This window comes from Lingula anatina, chromosome 6 (genome assembly GCF_051362555.1).
Source record: "Lingula anatina isolate TDL-2025a chromosome 6, LinAna3.0, whole genome shotgun sequence".
In the NCBI taxonomy this organism is placed as follows: domain Eukaryota; kingdom Metazoa; phylum Brachiopoda; class Lingulata; order Lingulida; family Lingulidae; genus Lingula; species Lingula anatina.
In genome coordinates, this window is record NC_141772.1 from 11,464,857 (window position 1) to 11,478,841 (window position 13,985).

General features: G+C 39.0%; 2 protein-coding genes across 7 annotated transcripts; one reads left to right on the forward strand and one right to left on the reverse strand.

The window, feature by feature from the left end:
• The first annotated feature begins 177 nt into the window (after positions 1-177).
• LOC106172042 (serine/threonine-protein kinase PAK 3) lies at positions 178-10,890 on the forward strand. 6 transcript variants are annotated; one of them, XM_013552621.2, is made up of 9 exons: positions 178-546; positions 4,653-4,872; positions 5,314-5,491; positions 6,587-6,730; positions 7,426-7,660; positions 8,230-8,296; positions 8,547-8,661; positions 8,909-9,270; positions 9,692-10,890. In XM_013552621.2, exons 2-9 carry the CDS (start codon positions 4,670-4,672, stop codon positions 10,017-10,019), a joined length of 1,632 nt encoding a protein of 543 aa, XP_013408075.2. In that variant the 5' UTR covers positions 178-546; positions 4,653-4,669; the 3' UTR covers positions 10,020-10,890. The 6 variants fall into 6 exon arrangements, with proteins under 6 accessions (XP_013408075.2, XP_086872308.1, XP_086872307.1 ...); XM_087016182.1 differs by lacking the exon at positions 178-546 and adding an exon at positions 1,221-1,654; XM_087016181.1 differs by lacking the exon at positions 178-546 and adding an exon at positions 1,221-1,613.
• On the reverse strand, positions 10,244-13,891 carry LOC106172046 (contactin-associated protein-like 2). The gene is made up of 5 exons (XM_087016190.1): positions 13,007-13,891; positions 12,088-12,355; positions 11,746-11,946; positions 11,277-11,510; positions 10,244-11,054 (listed from the first exon to the last, which is right to left on the reverse strand). The coding sequence occupies exons 1-5, from the start codon at positions 13,262-13,264 to the stop codon at positions 10,891-10,893; spliced, it is 1,125 nt and encodes a 374-aa protein (XP_086872316.1). The 5' UTR covers positions 13,265-13,891; the 3' UTR covers positions 10,244-10,890.
• Between the last annotated feature and the right edge of the window lie 94 nt (positions 13,892-13,985).

A 13,985-nucleotide genomic window follows, 5' to 3' on the forward strand; every position in this document is an offset into this window, starting at 1 on the left:
ATTTACTCGAATGATAACACATAAGGTTAAATAACATTGGCAAAGATCCCAGCACCCTGGGAAACAGAGCGCTGAAAAAATCCCCGGGGTCGAGGAAGGCAGATATATAGAGGTCGGAGGATAATCCTGATCTTCAGGGTGAATGACAATAGTTTTTGTTATCAGCTCGATTCTTCCTCGGTAGCAATGGAACTGTTGAATTGTGCAGTTTAAAACACTTGAGTGCGAAGATATCGTTTTATCTGATATTAACGAGGTTGAATACAACGTTTTTTAAATGCAGGATACACGAGAGAGAAATTGTATTACTCTTGGGCACGAGACCAATGATCTTTATGGAGTAGTTACTGGTAGATGACCACGAATAACTGTTAGATGAAAAGAAAAGACACATTTATTGCACAAATCCACAGTAGGGAAAGAAATTCAACTACTACGGAGATAGCTGCGTTCCTTACACAAGTACTTGTACTTTCGCCAAATATAAGGATTTTTTTTTCGTGGATAATCAAAATCAAATAAAACGTTAATGTTGCATGAGTGAAGGTAAGATATTAGAGAATAATGCTTGTAAATAGAGTTAATGGATAGCTGTATTCGGCAGAGGAATGTATCATGTAGTAATTATCGCCAGTGCTGTTTAAAAAAAAGGCCTCATTTACCGCCCTGAGAGTCCCCGCTTAGTCTGCTGCACAACACAGAAAAAGGAACCGAAGGCAAACGAATTTCATTCAGGAAAATTGTTAATATAAACAAAAGTAATATGCTTTTTGTTGAGATATTTTACGAGACCAATTGACAGTTGTTAAATTCAAGAATGCTGCACCAGGATTTTCTTATTCCATTATTTTTCAAAGTCGCCTTTTTGTGCTTCGGAGATTCTGGTTCGATTTTTTTTTCTTGTCGAAAGGTCTTGTTGTATGTCTGCTGTACAATAATTAAACATGATTGCACGTCAGGCCCTTGCCCCTGGTCTGTGAAGAAATCACGATCACTGCTGATTACTTATTTTCTGTGGTGCATGTAATGGTTCATTTTGTATAAAGAGATTAAAGCACCAATATTTATCTACAAGGTGTCAGTAAGACTGAAACCCGTCAGGGTGACAAACAATAACTGTTAGAACTTGTCGCCTACGGTAGGATTTTTTTCTAAAAATTCCACAAGCGACTCCTCTTAATTCAAATATGATTGACTTCCTCTTTGAGAATACACCAAGATCCTTGTTGACTCTTCATGCATGAAAATAGAGTAAATAAGACATTAAATAGGTCAAGCCTCTGCACCTTTTTTCTAAAGAATAGGCCATACCTGGGATAGCATTATATATTGGACTGTTGTTATTTCGGCGAAAACGAGGAGGAAGAATGTTTGCTCGTAGCAAAGAGGAAGAGGTGTAATGCTGTTACCGTCACTTCGACCGGGAACAGTCACAAGTGGACTTACACTGCGTTTCAAACGAGATGACTTCTGCATGAAATCGTGGGTCACATAAAAAGGAATACTTGGGTTAGAGGAATAGCGAGTGTTCTACTATAAGGCGCTAAGTTTGGAATTTTACCTGGAGACACGATATCTGACACCGAACTAATCATTTAACCACAGAATTGGAGGTGCTTTGTTAGTTATATTTAATCTTCTTGATGCGTGCTTCGTAAGTTATATATTAATTTTGTTGATAAGACGAGAGCCTCTTACGTTATTGTAAAGTTGCCACCAACGAGTTGAAAGTTACCGAGAGCGAGATAACTAAGTTGTCATTCATTATGCATCGTATTGTTATGTTTACATTCTGATAATGTTATCTTTATTTTTTTATGTATAACATAATAGCTTGAAACGTTTTAACTGTTGGTTTATTTATACAATTGCACGTGGTGTTATCACTTTGATTAAGTCGGCCTGTCGAAAAATATTTTAGTATTCATGATGAACTGAGATCTAACGGAATGGGCGGAGAAAACAACCCCTCTCCCACTCCACTTTTACACGCTGTCAAATACTTTAACCTCAGCTGTATAACTCACCCAGCTTCCATTACCCTTTAATATCACAATCAAATCAGACCAGATCCTACGACATCGATCTGTTTTTATTTTTTGTTCGTGTGTTTGTCTGCAATTTATCAACCACAGGTCAGCTGTCATATTAGACAGAATACAGTAGTCGACTCCTTATAGTCGACTCGATTTATGAAAACAGTTTTCCAACCAGGAAGTGTGTCGGTAACTTAGTACTTATATCTTCACTGAACTACCGGTAAGTTCGATCTTCTCAAACAATGGCTTGCGAGCTGGGACATACCATTCATTTTAACCCTTAATCAGTTTTATAAATTACGCACGATGCCTTAGTTTATTCATTTCTGTTTGGGTTGTTGAAAACCTGGCTATCCGACATATCTGTACAGGTATAGTTAACCCATCAAATTCGATCTACATTGATCACCTAGCTTTCTAAAACCAGGAAGTGTAGTTGCGATTGCCATATTTATCTTCCATCTGCCGGCACAGTATACGATGACTTTGTCCCCATTCCCATACCTAGCTCGATCTAGCGGGATCGCTCCATCTCCGAGGGGATTCTCGCTAAAATTGCCTTCGGCTAAAGCGGCTTAGAAGTCTGGCACGCCTACTGAAGCTGCTTAGAGATAGTTTACTACTCCCTAACAGCTTCAGTAGGCGTCAGACATCAGAGCCGCTAAAGCTGAAAGCGATTTAGCGAGAATCCCCTCGGAGATAGACCGACCCCGCTAGATCGATTTAGGTATGGGAATGGGGTTATACACCCCATTTCCATAGATTAGATCGACCTACTTTAGATCGACCTAACTCCCTGGGGGTTCACGCTAAATAGCTGTCAGCCGGTCGGACACGAAAGTTAATTACCCCTTTACAGCTTGTAGTAGGCGGGACGGACATTTAAGCCGGATTATCTGATAGTAATCTAGTGAGACTCCCCGCGGGGATAGATCGATCTAAAAGCTCTGGGAATACAGCCTTAGTCCCATAAGTCGAGTGTTTAACAAGTCAAGGAGCGGCGTAAAAATGTGAAATATTGCACACTTTATGAGAGGTCTCTTTCACAGGTGACGCCGTCATACACAGGTGATGTTATGCGCCCTTTTTATGAAGCGATATATCATTTCTTTTACAAATAACCCTGTATAATAAGATTACAGGGAAACGACACATTTGACACATGTTAGTTCCCTTTTGTATTTTATTCAGCAGAGACTTGTGTCGGTCGGCTTTTTATAGTGGTAAGGCAATCTCTAAAGAAGACGATTTATGGGTTGTAATAGGGGCATGTTATTAATTCATCTATAAGTTCAGAAGGGTGGTGAATTACATGACTTTAAAGACGTTTAAATCCCATGCCTCTTTGAGCAGATGTATGTTAACAGTGCGTGAAAGAAAGAACACAGAAACCACAGGTGCGTAGGATAAAAAACTTTAATTGGTTAATAATTAGATATAAAGTGGGTCATAAGTGGGATTAATTATTTGCCAGGAGGGCTGGCATATCTGTGTCAGTAGCAATATGCGCTGAACGCAAGGTTTGTTGATAAACTGATGAATTCACAGGTACTGGTAAGTTGCGTAAATCGTCCTTAACCTATTTATCTACTCTTAAGTTATGTATTCTGTGCTAATGCAAATTAACCAGCAGTTTAATCATTGGCTGTAAACAGAATAACTCGGTTTGCATTGTATGCATTCAATTTTTGATTCAGCTAACTAAAAGGTATTTCGTTACGACAGAAAAGGCAATAGATACCATTATGCAAACGCATGTCCTGAACATTGAAAACGCCAGATAGACTTTACGGTCATTGAATTTTCATTGTGCATGTGTTGTATCATTTGATGTTGTTTCGTGTTTGCTTAAAAACGACGCAGAAAAGTCGACTCTGGGTACATTTTATGTTATATGGGGCCGAAGGTGTTATTCCTGCTTCCGAGTCGAGGTGTCTTGTGCAGTAGTTCAGCAAAATATAGAGAAAAACGGTGGAGGAAAAACATTGGTCGTTATAACAGGATTACTCACTTTTGGGTGATGAAAAAATTTGTATTTTCAGGCTAAGAAAAGAGATTAGGAATTTGGTGGCGAAGCCCATTTCAAACAAGATAAACAAGTTGGCGCAGGTGTGAAATGCCGTTAAAAAAATGGGACCTCTGCATAACGTGTCTTTAACAAATGGAGAGAACAGGGGATAACATTTGCCAGAATAAGTCTATTCCCTGCTATTTCCATGTTTATTTTTTTTTCATTATAGCTTTGTGTGTGAGTGTTTGTGTTTATTGAAGACTGACTACACAGGGGCTTATCCAGGATTATTTGAAGGGGGGGGGGCAGTTTTTTTTTAAATGACAGGCCTCGGATGCGAGCCCGACCCTTGCCCCCTTGGTGTGGGGTTCAGTGTTTTGGAGGGCAAATGGCGCCCTTTGGTGCAGTTTAAAACCAAGATTCGGGTCTTCATAATTCTAATATCAAGAAGGAAATATTGGGGTGATTTTTCCCAGAAACCGAGAGGGCGGGGGGAGGGGGGGGGGGGGGGTCCAGCAGGTCTTAAACTAGGCGGGGATAATATGGAGAATGAATCGTCCTAGATAAAACTTACTGTACTTTATGCCGTCTATCTTTTACAGATTAACTGAGCTCCACCATGAAGAAAATAAAGCACATGTTTGGTAAAGGTGAGGCGAACATCAGCGGTCACTCGAGTGGTGGACAGAATGACCAACCGTTCACCATCTCAGGCCCTACGGACGTTAAACACACGCTGCACGCTGAACATGACGCCCATAGCGGACAAATACAGGGGCTGCCGAAAGAGTGGTCACGGTGGCTGGTAGAATCCAAAATCAGGTACCGTGTGTCAATAACATTAAGTGTAATTTTTGTCTTTACCAAACGTAGATACAAGAGTGCACGCACGTGTGATATATTATGTGTTTGTGTGTATGAGGGGGAAGGGGGGGGGCGCGATAGCATGTATCCGAGTTAATACAAGAGGGCACTAAGGGCCGTGAGTAAAATACTTTAGACCCCCCCCCCCCCCCGAAAAAAAGAAAGAAATTTGACGACGAGGCACATTAGGAGTATAAAGCTTCAAAACGTTTTGATAATGTTTAAATTTCAATAATATTTCAATAGTCGTTTCTTAGTGTATTAGTTAAATTTCGATAGGGATAATTTTGAACAACATTTCTCTGTGCTACAAATTCTAGTCTTTTGAAAGATCTAACTCAGTGTACTGACCAACGTGTTATCAAGTGCATGAATATGTCTTTTTTCGATCTTATTTAGCTTAAGCGATCAGAAGCAAAACCCAGGTTTGGTGGTCAATGCCATGAAGCTACTGGACAACCGGCACACAGCCACTGGGGAGAAATACATGGACTTTCAAAAATGGAACTCCCAGGATTCTCTTGACCACGTGAGTGACACATCCTCAGAAAGCGGAGCCACGCCCACCGATGACGACGTGAGTATATATCACCGGCAGCATTCACACTAATATTTTAATACGGCGAATACATATCGCTTTATTTGACGTCGTAGTCTATTTAGTAATAATGCTTTCAATTCAAAGTTACATAAAGTAATAGCTCTTTTAATTCGAAATTTCGCGATTTTAGTGAAAGTTGAGAGATGAGTTTGATGGCTTAGGCCTACATCTGCTAAAAAGACGTTCGAAAATATCCTCAGTGCGATTAGAAGACAATTGTTGCAATATATCCTTCGTATGCCTGGATTCATGCGAATTTCGACTTGAAATGCTACGTGATAGTTAAATGTATTTTTACTTTCTTGTGTTATCCATATATTTATTATGTTTTTACAGATACTTTAATATAGATCTATAATTTACATTTTAAATATTAAACGAATCACTATCATATCATAAATATAGATTGAACGATTACAAACTGTGGACCTAGCTTTTAGTATAGGATGCAGGCGAACCTTCCTTTCACAAGAGTAGAATGGGTCAGCTGTGCAGGTTGTGACCTAGTTGTGTTTGATGTCATGCATCTTATGTACATTATTGCAGTAGTTGTGATGAATGTGTTCTCACCACGGCACTGTTATAAGAAGAAACCAATCTCTTTAGGGCGTATTTCCAGAGCTTTTAGATCGATCTATCCCCGCGGGGAGTCTCATTAGAGTACTGTCAGATAATCTGGCTTAAATGTCCGTCCCGCCCATACAAGCTGTAAGGGGGTAATTAACTTTCGTGCCTGCTCGGCTGACAGCTATTTAGCGTGAACCCCCAGGGAGTTAGGTCGATCTAAATTAGATCGATCTAATCTCTGGGAATGGGGTCTAAACGGGTTACTGATCTTGCTGTTACGAGTACATTGTTATATTTTATTTCAAAAGATGCATGTATGCACAGGAAAGTAAAGCTAACCTCCTGACATTTATTCTGCCAATCTGATAAACTTATTACTTGACAGGGCTAGAAGGCAGCACTTTATTTTCCTGTATTAAAAAAAAAAAAAAAAAAACTACATGCAGGTTAAATATACCAAGGAAGGAGATTGGGTTCATCACACGACCTTGCTCTTTGTTTCAGCAAACGCCGGGGTTTGACTATAGACGATATCTTGTCTCGTTATACGAAGACGCCGAGTTGAACCAACACTGTATTGAGGAGAAAGTGGAGAAAATGAGGCTAGAACGAGACCAGGTGGTGGGCGGGACCACAGGTGTCAAACAGGTAAATTAAAGGTATACTGAATGGATTTGAACTTTTCCAAAGTCAAATTTTCTATGGGTACATATCCTGTAAAGCTACTATTCTTTCCTAATTCAGACCTAAAAAAAAACAAACTATTAAGCCCCTCTAATTCAAGTATTTGAATTCGATGTACGGAAGACATGGCGCCCATACATTTGGAACTTATTTTTTAAATTAAAAATGGAATAAAACATAGACGGGTCGGGCAATGACCCATGAGTAGGAGAAATTTTTTTCCGAAAAAAAAAACATATTGGTGCGTAAATCTCGTATAGAGTACCTTTAATTAAAGTAAAACAAACGATGGTGGATTTATACTTGTGTTGAAAAAAGGAGTGAATGTTTTTTTCTGTCTCGCTTAGCCAATACCTACAGTAACGCCAAAATATCACTTCACAGGGCTTCTTTTTTCTTTTTTTTTTTTTTTTACAGATAGGTAGGACAACTTTGATAATAAGTAAGGTCGCAGTAACTGTATTCACATTGTCATCACATTGAAAGGCTGCAGTAAAATTGGTTTGACTTTTAGGATTTTTTCCTTAATTTGAAACATGCAGTTATCAGAATATTTCCATGTTTTTGCCGTACGCGTTTCATATTTCAGAACAACTGAAATGGTATAACACACGTGAGTTCTTTTAGTGCTCTACTTTTCTGGTTCCACGATTTTACAGGACAAAGCAGTAGCGGATAAAAAGGGTGAAAACGCGCAGCACAGTACTAATGACGACAAGGGACAAATCAAAAAAGAAACTCACGACAAAATCGAAGAAAAAGACAAAGATAAAAAGACGGAAAACAAAACCGATGAAAACCTCCCCAAAGCACAATTGCGACAGAAAAAGAAGAAAAAGAAAAAGCACGAATCCGCGGTAAAGATGACTGAAAAAGAAATCATTAAGAAACTGAGTGAGTGGGTTTTAATTCACTAAAACCGTATAGGTTGGTTTGAACCTTTGATAGAGAGAAACTGTTCAGGGGCGGGTCTAGGATTATTTGAAGGGGGGGGAGGAGGTCCGCGGATGTGAACCCGACCCTCACCCATTCTTGGTGTGTGGTTCAGGGCCTGCTGAAGGACCCCGAATTTTTTTAGTATTTTAGAGGTCAAACGGTGCCATGTTGGTACGGCTTAGAACTATGATTCAGCTAGTCAAAATTCTAATTTCAAGAAGGGACCATTGGTGTGGTTATTTTTTTAGAAATGGAATGGGATCAGGATCCCCTGACCCCCCCCTTCCAATTCCGCCACTGGTGTCCTTTAGACAATAGCTTCATATACCTCAAGTCGAATGTACTTAAAGTGTAAATAGATGACAATTTTTGATTTTATTTTTCTGCTTATGTAAGTCTTGATATCAGTCGAATTCACGGATAATATAGACGTTGGAAAGGGGTTACAGTCTGATGAGTAATGCTAGCACGAGACAATTTTTTTACGCCTATATAATGATGTCAGATATATTTTTTCTCTATTACAGATGAACTTGCAAATATGACGGACGATCCACTGATGCGTTATAATTTGGGAAAGAAACTTGGAGAAGGGTAAGCTTGTTAATAATTTTCTCCTTACAAAACGGAAAATAAAGAAGAAAATGTTTGAATTTTATTCACAATAAAAAAAAGAAAAAACCAAACCGTTTTGAAGATGATGTTCCATTAAAAGTATAAGTGCCCCCCCCCCCCCCCAAAAAAAAAAAATGTTAAGGTCTCGTGTATATCTGGAGGATTTTCCAATTTTTCGTACGTATTACCACGACAAATGATATGGTTAGAATCAAATGTTTATTTCCAGAGCATCAGGAACTGTTTGCCTAGCTACAGACATTACCACGGGGGGCACTGTGGCAATCAAGATGATGGATTTGGAGAAACAGACCAAGAAGGAAATGATCATATCGGAAATTCTGGTAACTGATATACTTTAAGCCAGTATTCTGGCTAAGGAATTGGAGGTTAGGCAGGTGCTCTACTTGTTACGTCCTAAGTTTATCGTCAGATCAGTGAATCGGGGTTCATTTGGTGCGTCCGTGCATGTGTGTGTGTGTGTGTGTGTGTGTGTGCGTGCTTGCGTGCGCTCTTGCTGTTCTTCTCTTTTGTCTTAGTGTCTTCTATCTAATACCAGATTTTCGTAAATGTATTATTTTTGGGTTTCAGGTGATGAAAGAACAACATCACCCACACATCGTTAACTTTCTAGACTGCTATTTGGTGGAGAAAGAGTTTTGGGTTGTCATGGAAGTCCTGGAAGGTGGCGCCCTCACCGATGTTGTCTACGAGACGGTCATGACGGAGGGACAAATGGCGGCTGTTACAAAAGCCTGCATCAACGCCCTGGCGTTCTTACATTCCAAAAACATTATACACAGAGATATCAAAAGTGATAACGTATTACTGGGACAAGATGGAGAGGTGAAACTTACGGATTTCGGGTTTTGTGCGCAAATTACTCCGGAGAGAATGAAAAGAAACACGCTCGTGGGAACTCCCTATTGGATGGCTCCAGAGGTGGTAGCAAGGTAAGTGAGTTCTTTACTTTTAAATTTCGAAGTTTGTTCTATCAGATGATTTTGCTCGTATTTTTTTGTAAATGTCTTAGTCTTCGTAAGCGTGCAACTTTGTAATTTTTATAGTTAACACTTGAATTGAATTTTTCTTGCTTTCAATTTTTTTAATCATCAAATCTTTATTAATTGTAATATATAGTTCTTAAATTACAAGGCGCATTGAGATTTTAAATGAAATGCACCATATAAAAATTTGTTGTTATTATTATTATTATTATTATAAGGCCTATTATTATTATCACCCGTGATAGGACATATCTTTTAATGTAAGCGCAGCTGGAACTAACAAAATCCAATTATTATTTATCTTTTTGGACGAATGATCTATTAGCAACCTAATATATGCAATTTCATCACTAAATTATGTCCCCAGGAATCATTACGGCAAGAAGATTGACATATGGTCTCTGGGCATCATGCTGATAGAAATGATTGAAGGGGAGCCGCCATATTTGACTGAAGCCCCCTTGAGAGCCCTATATTTGATCGCAACCAATGGAAAACCAGAAATCAAGTCGGCAAACAGGCTGTCTCCAGAGGCGAGAGATTTCCTGGACAGGTGTTTGGAGGTGGATGTCGAAAAGCGAGCCTCCGCTGCACAGCTTCTAGACCATCCATTTTTGGCCAAGGCCAAGCCGCTCACGTCGCTGAAACCTTTAATTGAAAAGGCGAAAGTGTGTGCAGCTAACAGGAGCAGTTAGAGAGAGATGAATTTTTTTTAGTTTGTTAAACGGAAAGCCAAACTAGTGACGTTTTCTGAAAACATTTATAGAAAGACCTCCGACCGGTATTTGCCACGGCAAAAGCGAACACTTGTAAAATTGGTGGCAAGAACCAGGCCACTCTCATGGCGAGATATCAACTGTGGGCTGTGCAGTCAAAATCGGCGAAAAATTGTCCATGAAGTTGATAAACAGAGATGGAATGAAAGGATTAAATCTGCCTTGATCATTTGACTTTGTTTAATAGTGGATTCCATAACACCAATTCTAAAAGGATTATTTGGTATTCTTACACCGCATAAATGCTGCGATCAGCCTGTCTTTGCATCATCACCGATTTAACATCAAGATCCCCTGTAGACAGTCTCTCTAATGATGTAGTATATACCTTGGACAAATCCATTATAGTACCTATGTTGGACCAAGCATATGCAAATATATCAGGAAAAATTAATTGAGGCCTGTTGTTAATAAAGTACTTAGTAACTCTCCCACAAACTACACCCATTTTTACTAATATATTTGTTTTGTATATTAAATGTGCAATGCGTCTGGGAAATGAACAGTCAAAAATCAGGTTAACGTGACATTGGAATATTCCACTTCCTAGATCAGACACTACATTTTTCTCACCCATGCCAATGATTTGCATCCATAAACTTAGTTAAATTACTCGTATCTATTATTAAAATCTGCAACTGAATCAGTAAAATAACATATATGCCTAAATTTTACTGCACTTAAAAGTTTCACAATTTTAAATGTTGAATCAATAAGTCATTAATATACCATTTATGGTATTGCATGGCGATTTATGGAATAAATCTCGGACTGATGTTCATTACTCATATTAGTTTTCACATTTAACTGGCCCCAAGGTGAAGTAGGCTTGTTCACTGGCGTCTCCCGTATCGCCAAATCTCAGCTCTGTCACCGGAAGTTTAGTGACGTCAGTGATGTAGCCTTCGTCTTGACGCCAAGTATTGTCGTTCATGTTGCAGTTACACTTAAGTCCTTAGAAATATAAAATCAAAACCTTAGCATGTTTCCAGAACAGTTGAGGTCATTTGAATGGTAAATACGCATTCATGAATGAAACGGTTAGAATTATGAATGACATGTATTATAAAGAAATGTAGCTTGGTGCCGCATATCTGACGTCAGACAGAAGACGTGTTCAATGCTTCCTGTGGCTCAAGTCAAATTCTTAATAAATAATATTCCGTGCTAACTCACCACCAGCGCATGAATTGGTTCTTTTACAAGCACATCCTCCCAGGTTTGGATCCCCTCCAGGCCAATACGTCATCTTTTCGCCGTCACGTGACACCCACCATGAATAGCGGATACCAGTACTGGCATCGTTAATGAGAGCTCCGTGACATTCGTACTTCAAATGCTGTTTACAGTTAGTCGAGTTGGCCATCAGGGCTGTAAGCTGCCTCATTGTGACGTCATACAGAACACGAACTGCATGATGGAAAAATGAATGGATTTGACGTATTGAATCAGTTAAATTGAATTTGTGGAACTAATAAAACTTTTTTCAGGCGTTTTACATTTTTTATGGTCGTTTCTGTGAAAAAGATGTCACGCAATAATTTAAATGATAATTGACTTACAAAGACTTCAAAAACAGTTGTAAAAGAGACTCGAATGAATTCAGGTTGATGTAAAAACTTTCCTGTAGAAAAAAAAAACTTACAAATATGGGATCCATCTTTTTCGTAACCATCCGTCTTAGTTCGGAGCCCTTGGTCGTGGCCGATGGACGCCGTGGGGGGTGATGACGTCATGGTGCACCACACATAGAAAGCTGGAACGCCGCCTTTACCGTCCACGTCCAGTAAATAGTGGCCGTCCTGGTCGTGACCATTTCTCTTCCACTCGGAGCAGCTAGAATAAACTGATAATGCAACATGGGATGAAACAGGTGTTGAGAACCATTACACAATTGCCATGCTGATTTCCATGATCCGTTTGTTTTCCCGCCGTAATAATAACTCACTTAGTTTATCGAATCACATGCAACAATAGAAGGCCCTACCTTTAGAAGAGGCATCTACTTTTGACAACAGCTGCGCTCTTTCGTTTTCAATTCTAGTCACCCATAGAAGAAAATTCCCTTGCTCTTTCTCCAGGGTCTGAAGTCTTGTTAACATGGACACCAATTCAGCTCTTGTGGCATTGTTAGCAGAAACAACGGTTTGTAGAAGAGGCTGCAACTCCTGACGGGTCACTGCATCTAAACTGTTCAATGCCGACTGCAACTGCTGGATTACCATGGTGACGTTGTCGTATTTTATACTAACCGCCTGGAGAGATATCATAGAACACGGTTTTAACGAGGGATTAAAATGTGAAGACTAGGCTTTTCTTATCGCCGAACTCTGACTGGGTATCGATGAGCAAGAATCCCTTTTTCTATGTTACCCTTTATAAAATTTACATACAGTGTATAAACATCAGATTATAAACATACAGTCCGTAGGCAGTATTCCTCAATCTAGATCACAGAGTTTCTTAGGTGAAATATGTAGTTTATTCCTAAAAATTGGGAATTTACATCATTTTTGCTACTCTCTACCACTTTTTATCTGCAACAACATGGTTTGAGTGTCTTTTGTTCGCAATAGAACAGAAAGAAATCAAAAAGAAATCACCTATGTGATTAAAATGGGAATTTGAGTATGTAGAACACAGAAATACACGGAATAGTACAATACTTATTTTTGATAGTTCTCTATATTTGTTAACAAACATACAACCAACCATTTTGTAGGCAGACTTAAACTAATTCGGAAAATACGCTTTCTGACGGTATTCAAAAACCTAGATCTATATAAAAGATTATAGGAAAGATTGGTATGTAAGTTTTTTTAGAAAATATACGTATCCATTTTTGGTGGCGAGTACCGTTTTTTGCGCACTCGATAGCAATACAAAAGAATGAAAACAATAACAACCTGTGTGAGCAGACTCTGTTCAAGAAGCTTATTTTGAAGTTCCACCAACTTCCCCAGAGCTGTGTCTCCATCTTTGCCCGTGGTGTCACACGTTCCGCGGTGGCCGAGATTAACGTTGTAAACGCATTGACCGTCTTCAAAAGAGCATCCTGCTACGGGCTTTATTTGTGGAGAATCTGTACCTGCCTTAGCAGCAATGGTTTCAGAACCAACCGACAAAAAGATAAGCAAACGAACGGTAACTTTGAGTCGGAACATCGTCACTGCTTTGTCAGTGATCGCGTATGAAACTCGATCTTAAATGATGTGGACTGGTTTGTTTTACCACGACTGGTTAGGGTTAAGCCTAGATTATTGATCATCCAGCGTCAAGCAATATCAGATAAACCTGTTTAATACGATTTACCAAATCACCTCGACACGCTTCCCTAATATGACGTTTTAGTCGGGAGTTATTCTTAGCTGCCGAATATCACTCAGGATGAAGATGCATGATAATCAATGCCTAATACTTGCACTCCCCGTGCAGATTCTTTTTTAACCAAAGACTTGAAAATCTCACAGTTACTACAAGTGGATATTCAACTAGAGGGCAAACTTGCGTCGCAAAATATATGTAATACGTATTTTTTATCTACAATGTAGTCTTGTTGACGACGTTATGTTTCCCTCTCGAAGATAACCATCAGTCTTTTAAGAATACAGGTAAACTATTCTTCCTGACCTTCCTTATCAATCTTCTTCCCTTTCGTGGATGGTAACGTTTTCCAAAGAGAAATAATGGTCACAAAATTGTATACATAGCATTAAATTAAAAAAATTATGTGAAGTACGACTTGAAGACTAACATACACAGTTTTGAAAATCAATAACTGCCGTGACAAAAAAAAAAAAAAAAAATGAAAGGAAAGTCCGATCATATATATATATATATATATATATAAGCTACGACGCTTCCGTGATATGCAAGAACACCTAG